Genomic DNA, 25,053 nt, shown 5'->3' on the forward strand with positions numbered 1-25,053 from the left:
AAGGGGAAATATCTCTCAGAGGAGGCACTGAGATGGCTCTTACCTGAGACGTAGGGAAATGTTTTTAAGAAACTAAAAATAAACACAAATGCACACCTACCTGTGCTACGGGAATTTCTTAGGAAAATATTTTAGAGAAATAATCTGTGATACCTCAGAATATAATGGCTTTCTTGATGAATGCAGTGCTGCATGCAAACTGTAGATATTTTGAGATTCTGGAGAACAGCAGCTGAAAGGATTATTTGATGGGTAGCACCTCAGCTGCACTAACTGTATAAGGAATTCTTTTCTTGGAATAAATGGCTGCACAAAGACTTGTCAGAGAAAGGGACACAGATGGAGTATTTCATAAGCAGACTTGTAAATTAAACTCATTTTCCAAGGAGGCTGGAATGCAAATATCTCACAATAGTTAAATTTTACAAAAACAAACCAAGGGCAGTTACATTTACCTAAGAGTTAAAGGTTTAGAGACTATTCTGGTTTTAGAAACCACTATAATTTAAACTGAACAATTTTTCATATGAAATTTTATTTCTAGATTACAGTAGCAGAGGTTATTTGTAGGAAAAAACAGCTTCTCCAACATTTGTAAAGTTACACGAGTCCTCCCCATCACAATGAATTATATATCTTGAGAAAGTCTTTAAGATGTATCAGCTTCAACCAATGGTTAAAAACTTCTCATGCTTCATGCTCCAAAATGGATGACCAAAAAGTTCTCTAGAACAGCAGCAGTGTACTAAAATACTTACTCCAACTTGCATGATTCTTTAGAATTAAGACTTTTTCAAAAAGGGAAAGCTAAAAGAAGCCTTTCAGCAAAGTCACTCCTTTTCTTCACCAACACATTGCAATGTTGATGAAAGGCATTTGGTGGGACCCAACCAGCCACCATGCAAGTTTTGTTTTTTGAACTTCCTCAGAAAATCCTGTCTGAACAGTTTTCTCAGATGTCTGTATCCATACACATATACACAAGTGTACCACCTGTACAGAAGATGGAGATACCTGAAAACTGGAAGCAAAAGCAGCAATTCATCAATATGCAGAGGCACAACCAAAGCCAATCATCTGACTGGCACTCCATGCTTTCCCACAGCCTCTTTCTCGAGCCATGAAGCCTTAGAAAAGATGGAAACTGAGAAAGGTTCAACCTATCTACAAACACATCCAGACCTACATATAATCACAAGACATTTCATATCTCAAAGAGCTACTTAAATTCCTGCACTCAGCTCTGTAATTCTGTGTTGATGTGGAGCTTCCAGGGAAAGATATCTACCTTTCAGGCACAGGTACTGTAAGCTCAACACATCAAAAAGCTAAGAAGCTTATTTTCAAAAAGGAAAACCAATTCTACCCTCTGCTAGCAAATTAAGGGGCAAAAAACAGGCTTCAAGATGGCTGTGAAACACCAGACAGGACGACAGCAGAAATAAGCAGATTTAACTTTTAGATTTCTGAATGAGCACTGCTGTTCAACAAACTCTTAGATACGCTGTAAAAAGAATATAAAGGTGAATTCAATCTAGATGTTAAATATGTATTCCAGCAGAGTTCTGCTTACCTGCATTAGTACTGAGTTGGCTATCCTGGGAACAGTTTTCATTGCCATCAGAGGTTGACTGTAGTGAAGAAGATGGTGCGGTTCTACCTCGTTTTTTGTTAGCTTTTCTTTCTGCTACCTGCCACTCTTCATCTTCATCCTCACTTTCACTCAAGTCATCGAACCCAAAGTATTTAATTTTGTAATTGGAACTCCCAGAACTTCTAGAGGCGCCTTCATCTCCCCCTCCCTCATCTTGATCATCAAACCCAAAAAACTCTAATTTGACATCCTTTTTGGATTTGGTATTGCTTGGTCGAAACCTGGTTGTAGTTTTTGAAGTAGCAATGTCTGCTTTTTTTCTTAAGCGTCCTGCTTCTCCCAGGTCAGTAGGAGCTGCTGTGGTAAATTCATCAATTCGTTCCATGGTATCCTGTATAGTAACATTACAAACAGACAAGCAAGATGGATGGAGAACAGTGTAGTCTCTAGTCCGTCCAACTGTCCCTCTACAACTGGTCCCACTACTTAAAGAAGCTTTTCTTGCCAGGTTCAGGCCATCATTATTTGACTCACTGTTTGCTTTGGATAAAGACTGACTAGTGCCATCCATCAGCTTGTCAAAATTTGTTGCCCCCTGTGGTTTTGCTTTGTTGGATCGACAGTATGTCCTACAGTTGCTCGGCCTAGGAATAGTTTGCAAAAGTTCTTCACTAATGGCTTCCTTTGGATTTTCGGTATCTTCTTTATCACACTCCTCATCCTTGCTCTTCATCTCTGAGACATGTTCATTGTCAAAATCTAATATGTACTCCCCAGCTTTGGAGTCTTCAGTTTCATCCTCCCATTCATACAAGTGAGTTCTTAACGGCCCCTTCGTCTGAGATGTTTCTGATGAAGAATCTCCTGCTTTTCCGACGCGGGAGTCCCAAGAATCAGGCAAGTCCTTGGCTTCAATGTTGCATCCAGAAGCATCTGTAGTTCCAGCATTGGTTTTGTTACTGTCTTCAGCATTCTCATAGGTGAAATGACTGTTCTTCTCATTATCTTCATTCAAATTCTGTATTTTATCTGCAAGAAAAGATAAAATTTATCACTAGAAAGCATTATTAAAAAATAATCACCCTTGCAGGCAACTTGGAAAAGTCACATTATACAAATATTCAGTTTTCAATAACAAAACACATTACAGAGGTCCTTATCCTCCTAGTTTATGCAGATATACTTTTTAAGAATTCCAGTTTAAATTTTTTTGCTGTAATAAAATCTTTGCACAATTTCTAGCAAACATATACACTAGTGTGAAATAAATGTCACTCTGAAGTGTTCATTAGGAAAAAGGGAAAACTCTAAATACAACCACTATCTATATACCCTACAGAAAAAAGGAGAAAAAAATCTGCAACAAATTGTCAGTGTTTCACACAAGTAACTTACAGTAAAGAACAACTAAAAAGCATTTGCTAATTATGTAAGAAAAAAAAAATCATTCCTGTACATAGGTTATAAGTCTTGTATTTTATTACTTTGTAACCACCCACACAATGCTTGTTTACATCAAGCTATTGAATGTTTTTGTGATATAGATTTTAGTGTATAACTTGCTCCAGATGCTTTAAGTACTTTTTGCTTTTGCACGCGATATAATTGAAAACAAAAAAGTATGAATAAATTAATTAGCTCAGTTTACATTATTGCCTACTGTAGTCAGGTAAGGGGGACGAATTAGCAGGTTACAGCAGCTCTTTCAGATGTTCTTGGTCTAAAAACTAGCAGTGAGGCATCATCACAGCAGAAATGAAAATCTGCATAGGCCACAGAACCAATGGGTTAAAAAAAGTTAAATTTAAAAGTTAAATAAACTTACTGAAAATTATGCTGTAATTCACTGCCTATGGTAGCCAGCTGTACAACTAGTAAAAGCAGTTGAAGTAATCCACTAAATATTGGTATTATTAGTATTTAGAAATACTCAGTCCCTACTACAAGCTGTATCATACGTTTTGATCACTGTACCGTGAGCAGAAAAGCACACAGCTTCGGCAACTGTTATTTTATTTTGCTGCTTTAATTTAAAATATTTGAATTTCCATATAAAACGCTGAAAATACAGCTCTCATCACATTTTTAAATTAAATAACTTCTAGAATGCATGTTTCTGTACTGAACTTCTCCAGCCCATAGCCACACTTGAATCTTACATTGTCAAAAAGAACAAATTCCACTGTAAGAATCAGTTTTTCTGAAATATGCTTCCAGCTTACCAGCATCCACACAACAGTATTGTTAAGAAAAAGAGAACTAAGTCTTCTACCGGTTATGTCCCCTAAACTAGTAGGGATTCTATTGTCTTTGGTTTCTCTAATTGCAAAAAAAAGCTCAGTGGATTTGATACCAGAGTTCCATGAAGATTCCATCTGCAGAACTTTGCTGTTGCACCTGACACACAAAGACACCCAGAAGTACAACTGTGTTATTTCCTGGAAATAAAATAAGCAGAAATTTATTCCACCACTCACTGTACTGCCTGCTTGGGCCAAGAGAAGCAAGATAAGAAGTCTGACAGGAATGCACAAGACCCTGACACACAGAAGAGTAGCACATGATGAGATCAACTGGAGAAACAGAAGCCACCAGGACTAGGACAAGTAGAAAAAAAGTACTAAAGAGACCATGTTTAGAAGATACAGGCACAGAATGCTACAGTGATAAAAGAGGCTTTGCTGGCAGAATGCAAAGCCTAGGTTCAAATTTGTGATGTAGCAAATGCTTCCTGAATCCACCAGATAAATGAAGGCTTTAGAACCCTTTAGCACTAGTCCTGACTGCATTAAACTTCACCAGCTACCATTTACCCAAGTGGAACAAAAGTTTCATAGCACTGACCAAAAGGTTTCAACCTTTCTGATGAGGACAGTGAGCATCAATGCTCCTCTGGGGTCTTTTGTTCATTTGTTTTCAAATTAAAACAGCACCATCTAAATGCAGTCTTTGCACATTTGATTTAGGTGCAAGAAGAAAATTCCAGTAAAATAAATTACTATCAAGTCAAGTTTTGCAGGAAATTGGTTTAATCCAAGCTGAAGTTCCTCAGAGAAACAGGTCAAGCAATACTTCACAAACCACACCTGTTTGCCCAGAGTCCAGCTGAGGTCTGTCATAGAAGTTTATGCATGCATCTAGAAGTAAGAAAAAAACCCCACAACACTCTTCACAGAACATATAAAATGCAGAACTAAATTCCTCAAAGAACACCAGTCCTAACCATCACGGTGACAGAATCTTGTTTAATCTTTTCCAGTATCAGTGCTTTTTACAATAATCTTGTTATTCCCATTTCAGTCTCATGGTTGCAATAATACAAAAGGCCTAACCAAAATTAATCTTTCTGTAATCAGAGGGTGATTTTGACAGTGTACAGTACATTCCTTTCTTCCCCATATGTTTAATATTATTGTGCAACTGAAAACTACCATAATACTTAGGCATGAAAACCAGCAAATTAAACTTCTCAGACTTTCTCACTAAAATAAACTACTTTGCAGCCTCACCACTACTGGTCCACATCCAAGCGCATATTTACTTGAATTAAGAAAATAATTCAAAATAGGCCTGTCTTTGCTTACCACACAATACTTCACTGAACTGTTATGAGGAAGTTCCCATATGCCTATCTGTAAAGAGAATGGTTTTCCCATCCTAGGGAAGCCTGGGATTTTTAAGAGCTGTGTTTCACATCAGAACCAAATAAAAACTCCTCTTCCCAGGTGAGGAATAGAATACATGTGTGCATACGCACACTACAACTCAAGAGCCAAATAACTCTGGAATCTGTTTTGAGAAAAGATGAAAATAAATTTTACATTGTCTTAGAATGAATCACTACCATATTGGCTACAATCTGTACTCTGAAGCAGAAAAAATTATGAATACATCAAGCCTGCAAAACAGACTGAAGAGGCCACAGATGTGTAAAAATATAGATAGCTCATGCACACAACTAGCACTGACAAAAAAATTAATTGGAAAAAATTACCAAGACATCTGCTTCCAAAAAAATGTTAAACAACTATTCTAAAAAAGTTTGGGTTTGTTTGCTTTTTACATTCTGCTGCTAACACAACACAAAAATCACCACCCCACTGTAATACATAATTTCAGATGTTACCTTAAAACAGATTTAATATGCAAAAAGTAAAGCTATTCATAAAGTGTATATTTATGTCTTTCACAGAGAGGTTACTTCATCTAAAACATACTTCCTCAATTCTTCTATTCATGCATCAGTTCTGAAGCAGTGTTTAGCAGTTGAAACCACTTTACTTTTTCATTCCCTTGCCAAGAAGTTACTTGGTCAGTAACCATGATCATCCAAGCCATCACCTACTAAAGACCTACTAGGTCTTTATAAGCAAGATGATCCTTAATGACACTAACATCAACTACAGTGTTGTTCTTACTTAAAAAAAAATATCCTAATCTGTATTAGATATTTCCACAATTAATAAAACCAGACAACTAAAATTCACTCTTAATGAAAACAGTAATTTTGCTATTCTACAATTTGTTCTATCATATTTCACAATGTGCTACGCTTAGCCTAATACTCGTAGGACTCAAATTAAGCACCACAGTCCCATCTAGTCACCCATGACCTATTAAGGGAACAAAATTTTCTGCTCTCTTATTGGAGCAGCCTCATTTGGACAAACTGAAGCATCAGTTGAGAGATGCCTTGTGACAGGAACAATCCTTCTTCATGTCTGTTTTTTCCATTTCGATTTTTCCATACTTGCTGCACTGAGGTTGTTACATTTCTTCTTCCCGGGATGGCTCCTATTTTCATCTCCAATTTCACTCCTACTCAACCTGCCTGGTCTTCTCCTTCTCAACTTAGTCCAAAGTAGAAAACTAAGCTATTAAATCCACATTGTCAGTCTCCACTTCCTTCAAAAAACCACCAAAACCAGAGGCACTTCAAGGCAATAGCACACCTGCGTACCTGTAACCTTTGATCAGACTGGGGTAAAAGGCAGCAGCACCATGTAACTAGACCTTCCAGCCTTGAATTCCTTGTTTCTCTTATTCTGTAAATGTGAGTAAAATCACTTTTTCCAGTCAGCTCAGCTGACTATCCCAGGTCACCAGCTATCACCAGCTTTACTGGTGGCAAACTACACTCCCAAGAGAACAAAGTCTCTTGACCAGCAAACACTTATCACTGGCAGCTCTTTCTGTACCACAGCAGAACTTCTGTTGCCTTTTTAAGTAAGTGAATAAGCAACTTAGAATTTTGAGTTGCCTCTGAAAAGACCCCATAAGTATCAACAAAATGTTACATCTCATTTTTCACTCACAGTTAGTAATTTAATACAGCACACAAAGTTACTCTCAAACAGTAAATAAATGGCAGTTAAAATCAGGCAGTACTTCAGAAGTCTTAGCAACTGCAGCAGGGAGTTTTTTTCCATGTCTAATAATAAGCAAGGCTGATGAAAAATGTAACCAGTAACCAGTTTACTATTCATCAGATAGAAAGCTTGGCTTTAAAACCAGATCATCATAATGCATTAGCGGAACACCAGGAGGTGACATTTGGAAGAATAATTCCACAAAGTGGCTTTGTAAAGCCACTGTTTTCATTTCATCAGTGGGTAAAAAGCTGTCAGACTGAAGCTTCTATAACAGAAATTACTGCAAATCACTTGCTAATTGTCCAAAGGTGTACAATACCAGCAATTATGATAACTTTGATTTTAAAAATGACTGTATTTATCTACTACAACTATTACACCTGTGCAGCTGTAATAGTTGCACATGCAACATACCATTTTATGTATAGATAGAGAAAGCAGAGAGAAAATATAAGAAAATGAACTAACTTTTTGTTATTAGATATTCTGTGGTTCAAAAGAGTAATGTAAATTCTCCTCCCATTTTAAGATTAGATTCTTTCGGGGCTCAAACACCACAGTAAGTCTCCCAAGTAATTCTGGATCAGGAATAGCATAGAACTGTATAATCCACCAGAGTCTTTCTTTTTGCCCACCCATGTACTAGTACAATGTTTCTAAGAACCCTAACAATCCTCCATAGTAATCATTATTTGTTTTCTGTCTAAATCTCTAGAACTTAATTACCAGATTATGAGAGAAGCAATCTACATAACTGGGAGGTCTAAACTGAACATCAATTAATTGAACATCAATTATTTTATGCTCTAGTTTGTCATTAGCAAGATAGGGATGTTTTAAGTATTGCTGATTAATTAAATAAAAAAAAAAAGGGGAGAGGGAAAACTTCTACCCTTTCCTACCAAATACATAGACATATTTTCACATAGGGATGGACAAAACCAAACTTCACAAATCTACACTGAAGTGGATTATGGTGATTACTCTCTGAGTCAGCTAAGGGTACCATTAGGAACAAAAAAATCAAGTTCATACACCACAAGAAATTAAACTTTTCCAGTAATAAACCCTTTGCTTTCTCTCTAAGAAGCCTTTAAACACTGAACAAATGCACATCTAAGCTTACTATTAATGTTTAGATTGGATACTAAGAGAATATTCTGTTCATATCTTATTAAGAATACTTATGCAATATAAGCACTCATTAGATGAAACAAATGCTATGTAGGAAATTTATGCTATTCTATATATTCCACAAGAGAGAAAATGCCTCATGGCTACCACAACTATCTATAATGGAACTAACTCTAGCCTTTTCATTTTTAAGGTCTTTTACATAAGAAGATACAGTTCTAGACTTAATTTTTTTAAGGTTGGGGCTTTGGGGGGTTTTTTTGTGGGTTTTTTTGTGGGGGTTTTTTATTTGGTTCGGTTGTTTTTTGTGTTGTTTTTTTTAAGACACCTACATCCTTCAGCTGGAGGATGTCTCAGATTTCAACTTAATGAAAAAAAATAAAGTACCCATAACACATCTCAGCCTTATTTTAAAATGTTTTCCTCTTAAGAAACTAATGCCTACCCCAAAATTCCCTCTCAAACAGCCATCAGAGGAATTACTATTTCTTCATTGTACTATGAGAAAAGGAAGTAATACCTCCCCACCCCCAAAACATTTAATTTGAGCATAATAATAAGACACCATGTAATTACAAACTTGTTGAGATAGTGAAAGGTCAAAAATTTGCAGGCTTTCAGAAAATGTCATAATATAAGAGAATCAACTTTTTAATTGTATAGCATCCATAAAACAAATGTTTTAAACTGAATATTACAAGTTACTAATTGACAGACAACTACAATATGCTTCTCACCTTCAATATTTAATTATGTATCATCTTAAAGAACAAAAAGAGTGAAGGCAAATAGATTTTCCAAAGCAAAAGCCATGCTAGACCAGTTGAACTAGACCTCTGGTACTAATTCAAGCTGCCTTCTAGCACAGGCAAGGAACATTAAAAAGAGACACTAAGGAATCTCTCATAGTCATGTAACTAAAAATATTTAGCTTCTGAATTGATGATTAAGTAAGAAAATAACTTGCTAGAAGAACCAGTTAGACAATCTGAATTTCTCTTCTTAATAGGGTGATTTCACTTTATACTGCGTACAAAACAGCAAAGAAACAGATACAAATGCATGAAGTTTTTTAAAATGCAAAAATATGAGAAATTCTGAACTTGACCTTAGATTCTCCCTCACTGCTTGGAGTGGTGTGGAACACATTCATTACTTCTGGTAACGACATCTGGTAATGACAAGTACACTTAAGGGGAAGTTACTGGTATAAGTAGCAGCTGTGAGAGACACTGACCAACAGCATCTCTAAATACAAGGCTGTTTTCTGTGATCCCAGGACACAGAAATGAGCATCAAGAGATCAAAAGCAACAGGCAAAATGTAGCTGCATTACACATAGCTGCACCACCTGAATCCAGGCAAATTGACACCTATCATGCGAAACAGTTCAATGAGTAAATAACACAAAGTCTTCCTACTGGTGGAAGAGGGGAATGGGGACTAAACAGGTGCTTAAAAGGTTGCACAAGTGGCCCCAGGAACCTCAAGTGCTTTTCCAGTGTGTGTTATACATCTTGCCAGTGTTACTCTGCTGTCAAACTAGAGCTACTCATCTTTTTGTCTGGACAACTTCACAGATTCTTCCAAGAATTTTTTAGACAGCTCAAACTGATATTTTCTTACAACAGCCTAACTGATGACACGCTAGAACATCGACAGTAAGGAAACTCTTATTGGTATGACTGACTGATCCCCTAGCAATACACATTTAGAAGGTGCACAATACAAGAAAGCACCCTCATTCCTGGTCACCATGCTGGCATTTACCCTTGTATTAATTCAAAGTTGATCAAAATCTGCTCCCAGCAGCACCTAAAAGCAGTGTTAATGCAGAAAGGGGAAGCCATAAGAACAATTCTTATAATTTCTGACAGGAGATCAAGAGTTTCACAGACCCTTTGTACTTGGAGAGGAAACACTGAAGTTCAAAGAAAAGGTAACACTTTCACCATTAACTACTGAAAGTGCAAGATTTAACAATTTCATAGCCTTCTCCTTAGGGCACATCATTTACCAAGATGGAATCCAAAAGAAAGTCATGGGAAGAAGTCTTCCAAAACTAAATGCTCTTGGTAAACATTCCAAAATCCACACCAGCCATCAACAGATGTATCCTCCGGCCTTGTCCCCACTGCAGTTTCATTTCCATTTAACTTACAAGACTGGAGTTGCTTGGGTCTAAGGCTGAAAACATCATTTTCAGCTCCCTAAAACTGAAAACATCATTAACAGTCTAACATTAATTGCCTAAAGTTAAACACCAGATTCTTTTGTTACCAATTCAATGACAGCAGTACCTTATTTACTACTTACAAGTTACTCTGAGCACAAAGCAATTTCTTTGGCTGCAAGAACAATGTCTCTGAGTGTAAATTTCTCTCCTGAACAGACTGAGGGCTCACAGAACTAACAAAGCTTGCTGCTCCACAGGTCAACAACCACCCCCACAGCCTCCTCAACACCAACCTGTTTGACCAGGCATGAGACAGTACACACCAAAGATCATGTGCAGCAACATGTGCTGGCTAGTCAGCTTGCTGCTGCCTTTTAAAATGGATTAGGGACCAAGATACAATGATATTATTCTTATCAGCATGCAGAGAAAGGTAAGAGAACAGATTCATCAGTTCAACTCAGTTTTTCCCATCACCATTTTTCGTGACACTTGAAATAGCATTATATCTTTGAAATCTCTCCTTGGATCCAAACTGACTAACAAGCACAAATGTTATTAAGAAACTGAAAAATACAAAGGAGAGTCAGTATGAGCCATGGTATGCTAGGAAAGCCTATTAACATGTCAAAATACTATTGTGTATGCAAAACAAAACAAAAAAACAAACAAAAAACCCATATTTCTTCTATTTATTCTTATTTCGTCTTTCTTATTCTTATTTCTTATATTATTCCTTCTAGTTGTTACCACTGTTATTTGGTAGCTCTAACTTGAACTCCAGGTTAGTTTTATCCCATTTCTAGCAGTTCTTGTTGAATGCTAACCAAAGCATTCTCCAATGTGAGAAACATCCTGCCTTCCACAGCTTTTGTGTTGCAAGATCTTATTCATTTCCTTGCTGGGTTAACTATATGTAGAAGCCTTAATTTTAATGGAATACGACTGAATTGTTAAACACTCAAAATAAATCTACAAACTGAAACGAGCTTTATTTTAGTATTAGCCATACAGATCTGGAGAATTCATTTCATAAGTACAGATGTCAGTCAATACCACTGCAATCTTTAAATGGACAGACAGGTGGCATGATACCAATTTTATATTCTTCTTTATTTTTTCTCAAATATACATCTGACTATCAAGATGTAACTAAAACCAAGAAAATGAAACATCAAAAAAAAAAAAAAAAAAAAGCAGTAACCTTAAAAAAAAAAATTGTATCTGGGGCCTTCAGATCCCTCCAGCTACAGAGAGCTACTAACAGGCTCATGAACAGACCACTGACACAGCACGTAGGGAACAGTCTGTTAAGCTCATTATGAGCTACAGCTCTGACTGATGATCCTGAACACTCAAACGTTTCTTAGGGCTCTGTTACACCACCATCAATGTTCCCAAGCATAAAGCTACATCACTTTATCACTTGAAGCTGACCAAGCTAAAAGAAAAGATGAATCTTCACCAGAGAAGCCATGCTTTTCTCCAAATAAGAAAACTAATTGCATTACAGTTTCTCCTTCTCTACATTGGAAATGAAATGTTTTGGTTGGTAAGGAGAAAAGGTTACAAGATAAACTCCTTTGATCCATTTTATGCCTATTACTAAACAGCTGGGAAACACAGAAAACATGGATATAAAATGCATGATTGTATGAAATGGGAAAAGTTTACTTGGATCTACCATTATCCATTGATGACTAAGATCACAAAATGCAGCACAAAATGTTAGCAGGCATAAACAGAAGGTAAGAAGCGTACAAGCCTCAGAAGATTAGACTTTCAAGACCAGTTTCACAGCTGACAATCACTAAATTAAAATTACAGAGCCACCATATCCACAGCCACGATTACAAATTCTTAAGTAATTTTAGTTCTTTACTCTCTTTGAATCAAAATGACTACCCAACAAGCTTGCATGCAGATTGGATTGACATTCTTTGCCTATTTGCAGATGTTTTCAGAGGCATCTTCTTTTAAAGAATATCAAAGAAAATCCTAAAGTGACGAGATTTAATTTACTGCCATCACAGAGCTATTTATTTTTCCTTAAGAATACTTTGCTTGGGTTTTTTTCCTTTCCAGGACCTAGAATATCTAAATTCTAAGGCAATTTATATTAGATTTTTCTTATCTACTAAGACTATGTACAAAAAAAGAACTTATTCACATTACATCAATTGGGTTAGAGCAGCTGTTCTTCTAAACACAGGGCTTGTGAGACTGAGGACACCTTTTCTCAAATCAACTGGTTGTAATGTAGCCTTTGGAAACACAGCACTCAGCATCTCTAATAAACCATTACTTTCATATTTCATGAACCTAACAGAATTTCATGCCTTCAGAACAGGAACTGTTCTGCTGCTGTTGGCAGAACACCCCCCTTGCTGTGGCTCCACCTTGTCAAAGACTGAACCCCAACCACAGTATTATTGCTTCTCACCTTGGCCCCTTTTCAAGCCATAAGAAGTAATTCCTCGTAGACTTTTTTTCCACTGAGAAAACATGCTACCAGCAGGCATCCTGAATGGTTTTCTTATTCTTGTGGAAAAATGATACCTCCTATCACCTAGTGTACAGCTAGTTTGTTTTTTTAAAAAAATCCTTGTGTTTCAGTGGCAATGGAAGCCTTTCACAGGTGTGCAGGCTGACATGACCACCTTCCCTCTTGTGCAGAAAATATTCACAGCCCTCATCACTTGCCTTCATCTCAGGCCCAATTTCAACATTTTGGGAAGATGCTGGCTCTAAAGTAACGTTCTGACTGAGCTGCTTTTCCCTTCTTCTTGCCTTCCCAGCAAACATTTATGAGGGAAACACGGCCCACCTCAAAATTACTAATTTACTCCTTCATTACTAATGGCATTTTCTTCTCCAATTAAAAAAAAAAAAAAAAAAAAAAAAAAAAAAAATCACTAAAATTGACACAGAATGCTGTCATCAGCTGTATCCAGCCTCTCAATTTCTATCAAATCAAAGCCTGACAGTTTCCCTTGCACTTCAACTCCTTTTTTTTGCCCCCAGGTATTTTTAACCAAGTTGCACTTATAGTCTTACAGCTTGTTTTTGACAGCTGTAATAAATATCATCCTTCCTTCACTCTTCTTTCTCATCTTGCTTAAAACTCTTCTACAATATTCCAAAAACCTCCTTTAAAGTTTGTTTTCCTTCTGGTGCATACATATTTACAAGAAAAATGCGACTTTTTAAACATTTCCTCACATCTGTATCTATACACATCCAAAAGAGTATAAATTATAATGTGGCTACACAGGCATGAATATGTAAAAACCCAACATACCACGCAGCATGTTATCAATGCCCACACTCAATGTACATGCAAAATCCACAACTCTCTCAAATTAAGGACAAAATTGCAATTTTAGTAAAGAATGCTGAACCCCCTTTCTATGGAAAAAAAAAAGCAAACTATTTCAGGTCTTCCATCAAAGAATTAAGCTTTGACATACTCTACAACACTACAGAAAAGACCACTTAGTTAGAAATCTAAAAATACAATGGTCCAGAAGAGATGAAAAATTGTGCAACATCAAACCTGAGTGTCAGAAGAACAGCTGTACAGAGTAACACAAGAGATGTCAGAGCCTCAACTACCTGTACTGTGTTCACCTCTGATGGAAAGTCCAGTGAAACAGACACAACCTCCCTTACTGGTAGCTCAGAAGGGCATCTTTTGCTCATAGCAGCAGGAGAAAGCTTGTTCAGGAAACATTGCTTCCTCCTCCCAGGGAAAACAACACAAAGTGTCATTTGCAACACAGGGGGCTGGCATGTGCCAAAAAAGCCTGTTTCCATTGACTCTAGTTTGAGTCCTCACAAAAAAGTATTAAACCATATTACAGCAGCACTAATAACTGCCAGAATAAATTTATCCTTAGGATAAGTCAGTCTGAATTCAGATACAGCAGATAAATATGTTGAAACTCTTTATTGAATACAGCAGTAGTTTTTTCAAAGTAAATACAAGTTAAATTTGAGCTAGAAAAGCACTTTCCATACAGTTAGTATGATCTCAGCTGTTTGAACCTGAAATGGCTTCCTTACCAACTGTTTCTGCTTTCCTGTATGCTTTGGCCTGCTGAGGAGGTATGCATGTTAACAGGATTTTCCTTCTACAAGCACTGACCAACTGTTTTGAATGCAGTTATTTCCACTTTTTAAACACGAAAAAAAAGGAGTCAAAAGTCTGACCTTTTAAAAACTAACCATGCGCTGTACAAGTCTATAAAGAAAGAATTATTTTAAAAGAATGGATTACAAAAAAGGTATTGAGAATCTCACTGTTGTTTGGGAAGAGTGAGTTACTGGGGAAAGTTTCATGTGCTCTGTAAAGGGACGTACATACAAACTTCCCTGCCCTTGAGAAAAATGTTGCAGAAATCAGAAGATTCCCTCCTAAATACTCAGGTCTTAAAGTAAAAAAGTAAAAGTAAACTGTTAGAATACCAAAGCAAAAAAAGCCAAACAACCCAAAAACAACTATCACACTAGTTAGAACTCAGGCTACTGACACAGCAAAAAAATCCTGTGTGTAAATGGAAAAGGGATATATTAAAAAGGGGGGAACAAAAAAAAGCAAGCCACAACTGAGGAAGACAGGACTTCTGGCTAAACCCCAGCAATCTGTGTACCCAGTGTAACTACTGCCACCTAAACAAACCTTCTAACACTGAAATTCTATGGGCATACATATTTTCTGGCAGAGCTTTCCCCTTCCCTCCTGTCAGCTTCAGAATGCTCTCAGCCAGCCAGAGCACAGCTGCAGTTCTTTTTAATCGTGGCTGCTGCCAGCTGTCTCCTAAGACAGCCAAAGGCTCAGACCTCATTCAGTTTGTCCCAACTTTTTGCTCCATTTTTGGGGCAGCAAATAACTGAAATCTTTCCTCAAGAGGTAAATAAATTGCACTTAACTCTGCAGAGAAAGGAGGATTACTCAAACTTTTCTATTATCTTAAGTGTCCATGTCACCCTTAAACACAAAACAGAAGCTCTGAAACAATATGAAAGGAACACCTTGTCAATTCTTGTCAAATGTAATTATGGAACAAATTTGTATTTGTGAAGCTGAAACTTGACTCTGAAGGTTAAGACTCCTCCACCCACATAATCAGGATGCAGAGACTTTGCAGACACTTAGCTAAAGTACTATCAGGATAGTCTGTTGGGCACAGAGCTGATGACTTGAAATAGGTTCCCTGCAGAACAACCATCTTCTGCAAATTGCTCTAATCACTCAGTATTCTTATCAAGGAACTAAAAATACTGGATTCTGCATATTGTCTCATGAAGGAGTTAAGCACAGTTGTCCCTTCACTCCTGCACTGCATAAGCACAAATTAGTAAGAAGGATTTTATCTGCCATTTTGATTTGCTACCAATGCGTGCATGAGCCCTACAAGAAAAATGAGGGCACCAACAACTAGAACCACAGAACTGCAACAAGCAAATGTTTCCTTACAGCACCAAGAGGAAGACTACTTCCAGAACAAAGGCTGGCTTGAATATCAGTATATAGAAACAAATCACAAGATGCAGAATAGCTACTTTCATAATGACTCTAAATTTTATGAAAAAAAAAAAATAATGAAAGTACCACAAATACTTTATATACAATAGTTCGTCCTTTTAACCTTAGAAAGCCTCAAAGGGCATTGCCAAGACAATATCCTCAAAATCTGTATTTAGAATTCACAACACAGCAGAAAGGGATACTATTCCTACACTGCTCTGCATTCTGAAAAGACATTTTAAGCCATCCTATTTTCTATTTCTCCATAGCAAGCAAAATGTATTTTCAAGAAATAACCTCATAGGTTTTAAAATGGACTTAATCCACGCCCAACTGAAATACTTCTTCCTTAAAAGCATCACTAAATATCTAATAATTTAACTTAGAATTAATGTTAAAAAGTTTTATTTCATAATCCACAAACAGGAATATGAGCTGTGCAAAGATGAGACACATCATGCAAACATTTGAGATACCTCTTGACCCAAGTGTCATCTCTGATGAACAGCATCAGCTTGAACTAGGCCCTCCAAAGGCCTGAGTCAAATATTCGAAGAATAAAGTTATGTTTGTTTTTAAAACTAGCACCTCATAATTTGCTCTACAAGGCTGTTATGTGTTTTTGCTTTAAAGCTTGTGTGTGGTGCATTTAGTGTAAAACTATTTGGGTCTATGTCCTAATGAATAAGTTTAACAGTCGAAAAAAAAAAAACAAAACAAAAAACACAAAAATCGAAGTGTTTCTGAAATCCAAGTACTGCCCTGCAGTACTCACCTTACCCTACTGTAAGACGCTCACAAAAAAACCCCACACCTTCTTTCTGTTGTATTCTTGCTTCATCTGAACTGTCAGTATTTTTTTTTTCCAATAACTTGACTTACTTTCTAGCTACAAAGTCTTCCTACCTTAACAAAAATGACCTAAGAGTAACACTTAATATTGAATATTTTTTTCCCATTTCTAATCTACCTGAACTCCTCCTTTAATAAATTACCTGTTAGGTATAGGATTACTCATGAACATTGTTCTGACAGTACTAAGTCTTGATCAAGCAACATTAGGGTAAGAGTATGAGAAGCTTTCCATATTAAGACCTTCTCAAAGCCTTTAAAATGAGGTTGTTACAAGCAGTAGCTAAAGGCTATTACATACAATTTCAAATAAAAAATACAGATCCTCAACGCTGCTACAGGGTTGCACAACTATTAAAACAACTCAAAAGATGGACTCTCTTAATATCAAATATTAGTTAAAATTAACTGACATTGCATCACCTACATTTTATTGTCCAAAGAAATGGACAGAAGAAGGAGAATACATTTGGAAAATTTACAGGGTAAACTGTATCTCTCTGCTAGCCCTTAGCCATGGTAAGTCACAATTTTCACCTTATTTTATGTCTTAACTATTTCACTTTGGTTAAGAAGTAAGACATAATGATGGCACATGTCATCAAGGGCTTGACACCTTAATTCACATACAGGACAAGGACTTGCAAATTGCCTTCAAACAAGTTACCAAACATTTTCCTGACCACCAGTACCAATGCAGCCTAGTTTCCTGTACCTAGAGACACAGTGTTGTATGTGGGTTAAGGTTGAGCTCACATTGCAGTGTGTCTCACACTGGGAATATTAATATTATTCTATCTGCTTGCTTTTTTTTTTCTTGGTTTTTTTTTGTCCTCAGGAATAGCAGAGCTTGCTGTCTTGAGGACCTATAAGCCCTCTGAACAAATCTGGTTGAACCTGACGGAGTTCAGAAGTCACCAGGAAGGGTAAAATTATTATGGGGAGGGTGAGAACATGAAAGCAGAAGTACATACACTATATGTATGTATATGTATACGTATGTATACCTTAGGAGACCACGCAGCAAGAAACAGTCTTTGGTTACTTAATTTTAACTCCCAATTTCCTTCATCTCTCATACCCCCACCTCCAAGTCAGTGAAATTAACTCTCCCCAGTTCTGAAAGGCAGTCTCAGACCAAACTTTACTTAGCAGTCAATATAACAAAGTTGGCTTTGTCACTATCTCTAATTGCTCAATAATCTGAGTGATGTACAGAGACAATTTTTATTTATTTTGGACCAGTCTACACACAAGCACAATAGCTGCTTAAACCACTCAAGTTTCATTTATACTAACTGTCCAAATTAAACACTATCATCCAAATTACAATCCTTGTTTCTTTATCCCTATTTAAAGGCTAGGATGTTTTGTAAAGATTCTCACTTGAATTTAAATTCTGAATAAAGATATGAAACGGGCCTTTACCTTCATTTGACTGGCTATGAACAGAATCTTATAAATTTTGAAAGAACATCATCATCAAATCAAGTCATTGATGTGAAGCCATTGCCCTTTACTACCTGAGGCTGCCACCAAGATTTCACCAGCTTTTCCTTTCAGAGCTGTATATATTTATGGTATATACAATACTGCCTACCAAGGAGTTCTACAACTTAAGTAACTATTGAATTAAAAAGGTTTATTTGTGCTAAGTATTGTTGTTTATTATTTTTCCATGCTACTGGAACCAGGAAGCACCAGGGAAACTTTCTGGTCAGACTCTGGAGTCTGTTTCTCTTGGCCTTTCACACACTATCAATTTTCAGAGCTCTATCACATTTTTACCTCACAGCTTCCACGTTTTCTTTTACAACCTGAAAAATAACGTTCTAGCAAGGTTTTTCTCCATGGAATCCATTTCACTGTAAAACCTGCTCTACTACAATCTCTCACGATCAACCAAGGAAACTCATTACTATTTCTTCTCCTTGTAAATACTGGGAGATAAAATCTCTTCAAAAAATTACATTCAAGCCTAGCAAAACTTAAATTACGTTCCCAGAATGAAGGTGGATCATACTTACAGATAAATAAACTGCAGAAAAACATCACAAAAGCAAGAAATATTTCATCAGCAAAATCAAGATTAAGATGAAAAGAGAACCACACATCCACCAACATGTTCGAAGTACAGTTTGAATCAACATTTGTTTTTTCACTAATAAAATTATCTTGCAAATAAATAAACTAAGCAGATCTTCCACATTTCAGCATCATCTTGTCCACTGTATTACAACTGAACAAGTTCACCTGAATTTCTGATCCTAGGGTTAAGGTAACTATATCTGAGAATTCAGAGTTTAAAAAGTACTCGTTAATTATGATAACCCAGAGCAAGTCAGTAGGCATTATCTTCATCAAGGTTCATCTACTGTGATCTCCAGCACTATTTTAGCAGCTGTAGTTTAATCAGCCCAGTATAGGAAAACTTCCAATAAGATATAACACTGGATCTTGTCCAAAAGTAACTCGATCAAGACTACAGTAATGTTCAGTTCCATGGGTTTTTTAATTCCCTCCTCAAAAGTATTAATATACAAACACTTCAGAGCATGGAAACAGCCCCTAAAACTTTGACAGGTTTCTGGTTTATACTGGTAATGGTAAAGCATTATGCTATTACCAACTCATCACTCGTAAAAATAATGTTAAAAAAACACAAATGCACTGAGTGCAGAACAAGTTTTAGAAAAGGAAGATTATTATTCCAGCCTATTCAAACTCTACTAACATATTACATTGAAATCTAAAGCACTGTATTTCAATTTGCAGACATACAGATTACAGTGCTAAGGACCTCAGACCAATGTGTAAAACGCAGAATACCTCCTGGAATTTTTAGTTAAATAGAGCAACCTTTCCAATTAAGAATTAATGGTTGCAGTTTTATTGGAGCATTTAACAAAAGCCCTCAAAACACAAAATTTAGATGTAGATCAGTAAAAACTGGAGGGTAACAACTACCTGGACAGCTGAGTAAACAAACATACCTGCAGTTAAGAGTTTAGCACTGCTGCCTTTGCATTCTCCATCTTCCATGGTTTTGCTTGCACCTTTTTCTTTTAAGAGAGGAACAGCATTGTCAAAAGATATGCATTTGTTGGATGCAACATTTTCTCCACTGTCTGGCTGATTAATTCTGCTGTTAGCTTCAAGTAGAGGAGTGAAGTCCTCAGACTGAGCAGCTTCACCAGGTTCCAGCTGAGAGGAGCCTTTAGCCTGTGACACATTCTTTGAAGACACAGGAAGAGATTCTTCATCACTGTCAAACCCAAATGGATCCTCAGTTACCTCATCTTCAACTTTGGGTTTTTTAGGAACTTCAGAAATATCTGGTTTGACATTGGGCCTCTTCTGTGCTAATTTGGCCATGAAGGTGGTTTCTCCCCACTTTGTACTAAGGGTGGTCCGTTTGTTGGAAAATACTTCATCAAACTTGGAACTCCCATTCCCCCCTTTCCGGCTGTAGGTCTTTCCAAATCGGGATGTCATTTTGGCTCCTGTTTCATATTCTCTGTTGGAAAAGAAAGAAGAAATATGAATTCACCAACTTTTTTAGTACTAATTATTGTATTTGCATCCTTAATTGAGCCTCCAAGTACCAGGAATGTGTATTTCACATGAGCAACAGAGAGATCATCTGCTTCCTTCTGTAGATGAATCCATTCACATGTAAATGTCTTTATATCAAAAGTTTCTGCAATGAGTAGCAGATCTACCAACTTAACCCAAAATTCAGTTACTTGCACATTTATAAAACAATGGCACAAAGGATCCTGAAGCAAAAACTACCATGAATACATTATTTTAATGTTTTGCTCTGACTTTGTATTTTCAAGTCTAGATGGCACTGCTTTCACAAAACATCACCAAAAAACTAAACTGTTTGCACCACAACTGAACCTGCAGCTCTCTGCTAGAATCCAATAACACAGTATAGCTTTTAAAAGACTATTTCAAGTTAAATTGAAAAACCCATCAGAATACTTCAGGTTGCTGTAGATGCTTTAAACATCAATTAATCACAACTAACAACTTCACCCCCTGTTCTTCTTGCACACTCAGACTTACTTAGCAAGCACAACCATAAGATGTGGTTTATACCATCTGCACAGTCATGGTAAAGACTGGCACAACAGCAATGCCCCATGAATAAATCTGATAGATCAATGGACAGGACTTCTCAATCCATTTCTAAGAACAGGGAAGGACACCTTATGCAGCTCAACAGAAATCATGACTGTTTGCTGACTGTTTGAACAGCAGCCTGATTCACAGCTTGCTCTCTGAGAAGAATAAAGTTTAAATATAAACAGATTAAACAGGAATACATCATGCATGTGTTCTACTCCTACTTCTGTTTAGCTTAAGAAAGAAGAGGACATATCGGTTTGTTTATTTTTCCCCAAACAAATACTTCAACTACTGGACAAATAACATGAAAACACAAACCGATTATATCTGCTTTGTAACCAGCACCTCTCTCTCTGTTTTGTTTTTGGTTTGGTTTGGTTTTTTGTCTTCCCCAAACATGAATAGGAAATTGGAATTCTTTACAGTCAGCCTGAATCTAGTCAAGTCCAGCTTTTTCTCTAAAATTATTCTCCATACTGGAGAAAAGTCTGTTAAGAAAAAAGAAAAAAGGACATTTAAGCTACAGAATCAAAATCCATTTTTTAGAAGTATAAACTGCCTTCATATAAACTATATAAAATACAGAACTTAAAATCATCACTAATAAATTAACCACATGATGCATTAGTTCAAGACAACTGGTTTTTTTTTATTATTATTCCTCTGAATATGTGGTATACTGTCTTTCTTCCATACTTGAGTTTTCATCTTGACACTCACAAGTTTCTTGACCTGAAGTGCTGGACAAGCTACTGCCAAAATATCCAGACTGGTTTCCAGAAATGTCTTTCTATCACTTTGCTCTAGCAAGCCCGTTTAATAATAATTAGTCTCTCTTCATCAGACCAGGCCAACCTTCACTTTAGATATGAACTGAATAATTCATCACATCATCCATGTTTGAGCAATTTTTAAGTGAATTAAATGGATCAAATTGGAACTTCAGAAGTTTACCAGACAGATAGTGCAATGCAGAAGAGATATAGGAACCACCACTCTTCTCCCCAGCAGTTCAGCAGATGGATGCTAAAGACATGCTTATCTACTGCCCAGAATTCTGCTGTGAAACACCATTCTGCAGACTGCTTCTGAATTGTTCTTGCAGATACCATTATCTAACCCCACCACCCTCTTTTTTCCCACACAGTGTCAACAGCCCACTCTGTGCTGCTTCAAATGCATCCTTGCCGAACTATTTTCTTTTTTTTTTCCCTCTCCTGCTGGTAGCTCTAATCCTCTAATTTCCATCCAACGGCAAAATTAAAGCTGCCCCGTGTACCTCAGAAAAGGAACAATAAAACAAATCAAAATTACCAGTCTTCTTTTGCTGATGATTGAAATACTGGCATTATTAACAACCATGTTTTATACCAGAAAGGCCAGTTTTTAGAGCTGGAAAAACTAAGGCCATATATTTAGTATCTCAGTTTCTATACAACTCTTACAGGAAATTAAAAAAAAAAAAAAAAAAAAAAAAAGAAACATTTTCTTCCTCTATACCCTGACTCAAGTAACAACTTCCAATACTACATTTCCAATGTCTGCAAATATAATGGCAGATTAAAAATATGACTTGCACTGTTAAAGAGAAGACTCCTAAATTCAAGAGGATTTCATTTTCAGAAAGGAGACCACCTAAATCTACATTTTCCTGTTTCTAAGTTTAAAAACTAAGATCATCCCATAAGGAAGCAAAATGTCAAAAATAAAAAAAGGACAGGAGGAGTTAGGAGGTTAAGAGGTTAAAAGAAAATCAGGAAAATATAAATACACTACATTATAAATTCTTATCTTAGGCTGAGATTAAAAATAAGGAAATACATATGAACCTCCTTTCATGGGAACATAAGCAGAACAGGATTTTTACTCTTGATTTAAAATATTTCCTTGATTTTTATTCAGTGGGAAATTAGAAACTTGGCCAATTTCACGCAGTTTCCACTCCTTGCCTCTCTCTCCTGTATTGAGCTGGAATATTTGCAGCAGTGCAAGAAACCTAAATACAAGCAAAAAAATCGAAACAATCCTTCCTCATTTCCCTGAGCTCTCTCGGAAGACCAGATAGACATAAAAAAACCCGACTAATTCCCCAGAAAGCCCATTAGCCGTCCTACTCATTGCTCCTCTCCACACCGTTCCTCTTACGTAATCAAAGTAAAGAAAAATAGGTTAAATGCACAGAGGCAGAAGAAGCTGATGAAATCCCACGGTGACAGGATTTTTTTTTTTCCCTCCCTCCCCCTGAGGCGACGGGGGAGGGGGGTGCTAGCGGAACCGGGTCACCCCACCGTACACGCCAGGCGATTTCTGATGTCATTTCCCTTACTCTCCGACCCCCTCCCCCCTGCCCACAGGAAAACCAACCCCCATTACACAAGTCCCCGGGCCACGGGGCTGCCCGCGGAACGGGGGGAACGGCACAGCCAGTCGGCGACCGCCGGCTTCGTAGGCCGCACCCCCCCCACCCGGCCCCGGCCGCACTTCACCCCCAGAGCAAAGTCCCGCAACTCCCGTCAAAAAAACTTCCCGGCGGGCCGGGGGCGGCCACGGTTGTCCCCCCCACCTCCACGCCCCACCAAGCCCCCGCCGCCACCGCTCCGGAAGCGGGACCGGGCCGGGGGCAGGGGCCGGTGGCTCCCAGCCGCCAGCGTGCCGGGGCCTGCTCCTCCGCCCGCACAGACCTTGGGCCCGGGCGGCCGCCCCCGCCGCCTCCTCCCGCAGCACCTACCTCGGCGTCGGGTTTGGTGGGGGGGGCGGGCCCGGGGCACGGGCCCGGCGCGTTCCGGGCGGCGCCGCGGATGTGGCTCTCGCCGCGGTTTCTGGCCGCCGATCTACCGCCTGCGAAAGGCGCTCGCCGACGGGACGCTTCCGCCCCACCCCCGGCGGCGGGACCCTCCCGGGGTAGCGCGGACGTTAGGACCCCCGGCGCCGCCTCCTCCGGCGCCGCTTCCTCCGCGCCGGGATTATCGCCGCTCTCGGGACGGGGCCCGGGACCATCTCTCCGCCATTTGCCCCACTCCTTCCGTCACTGCGCGTCCCACGCCCGGCCACCGCCCCCAGCCAATCGCACCCCGCCTTACTCAACCGACGCCGAACCCGTCGCGCATGCGCTCGCTCCGCAGACTCCGTCCACCGCCCCGCGCGGTGCCTGCTGGGAACTGTAGTTCGCAGCCGGGCGCAGGTCAGGCCGAGCGGGGGGCGAGCGTGGGCCGCCCCTCCCTGCGCGGGGCTCTGTAAGGCCTCGGCGTGACCCGAGGGACTCGGCGGCCGGAACCGGGCCGCGCCGGGCCCACGGCGGCTCAGCCGCTTAGGGGTGGCCGGAGGCGGCCGGGATGAGGCGGCCTAACAGGACCCGCCGCCTCCCCGCGGCGGCCTCCCCTCGGGCCCGCGCCCCGGGGGCAACGTGTCGCCGCTGCGGCTCTGAGGGCGCGGCCGGCGAGGCTCGCCGCGAGCAGCCCAGCCGTGCCAGGCCCCGGAGGGGGAGGGGGGCGCTGGGCCCGAGCAGGCCGCGACTCGAGGTGAGGGTTCCCGGCGCGGGGTCCGGGCTCTCTCGGGTCAGCCTCGCGGCGCTGCCCGGTGGCCCGGCGGCACCGCGGCCCGGTCGGCGGCAAGAAGCAGCCGGAGCCGCCAGGGTTCCGGTTAAAACCCTCCTGTGGAGCTTGGGAAGGCGGAGGGCAGCGAACCAGCCCGCCCTACGTCGACTCCATTAAAAGTTTGTTCTGCCAAGCAGCAGCGCCGGGCAGCCGGACCCAGAGGAACCGAACCCTTGCAGTGCTCACAGCACCCACCGGTACTCACAGCAGCTGCTGAGTCCCCAGCCCTTACCTCCGCTCCAAGGAGGAAACATGCTCTGCGGAGAAGTCCCATGAAACGAATGTGGTGCAGGCTGTGAAGTGGTGGCTTTCACATGCTCCTACTTCCAGAAGCACTACCTTATACAAAGCAGTTCCATCCACCCACATACATTATATTTATGCACACCTTCAAGACTTTAATTGATGATACTCTGCACAGAGTGAAAAAATACTCCGTGGAGCTTGTGTCACACAGCAAACACATAGAGGCATCAAATAATCAACAAATCCACTATTTTATATTCTGTAAGCAGCATTTTGTAAAATGCTTGGAGTATTAAAGAGCACGCTGCTAGAAAAGTAGGGCATTAAAAATAAGAACCTCATACAGTTACAATTTGGTAACTTTAAAAAGAATGAGAAGTTCAGGAAAAAAAAAAAGGTAAAAGCAGAACAAAAAAAAT

At 39.1% G+C, this 25,053-nt stretch overlaps 1 protein-coding gene across 4 annotated transcripts in view; it reads right to left on the minus strand.

Annotated features, from left to right (window-relative positions):
- WAPL (WAPL cohesin release factor) overlaps positions 1–24,729 on the minus strand; it is a 68,294-nt gene extending 43,565 nt beyond the window's left edge. For 2 of the 4 annotated variants that reach the window (XM_071749237.1, XM_071749236.1), the window contains exons 1-3: positions 23,524–23,659; positions 19,652–20,175; positions 1,574–2,623 (exon numbers count right to left, since the gene is read on the minus strand). In XM_071749237.1, the coding sequence (XP_071605338.1) occupies positions 1,574–2,623; positions 19,652–20,153 (1,552 nt within the window). In that variant the 5' untranslated portion in view covers positions 20,154–20,175; positions 23,524–23,659. Of the gene's footprint in view, positions 1–1,573; positions 2,624–19,651; positions 20,176–23,476; positions 23,660–24,620 lie in introns of those variants that run through there. The other 2 variants (XM_071749235.1, XM_071749239.1) reach the window with 2 other exon arrangements.
- Between the last annotated feature and the right edge of the window lie 324 nt (positions 24,730–25,053).

This window comes from Heliangelus exortis, chromosome 7 (assembly GCF_036169615.1).
Source record: "Heliangelus exortis chromosome 7, bHelExo1.hap1, whole genome shotgun sequence".
Lineage (NCBI taxonomy): Eukaryota > Metazoa > Chordata > Aves > Apodiformes > Trochilidae > Heliangelus > Heliangelus exortis.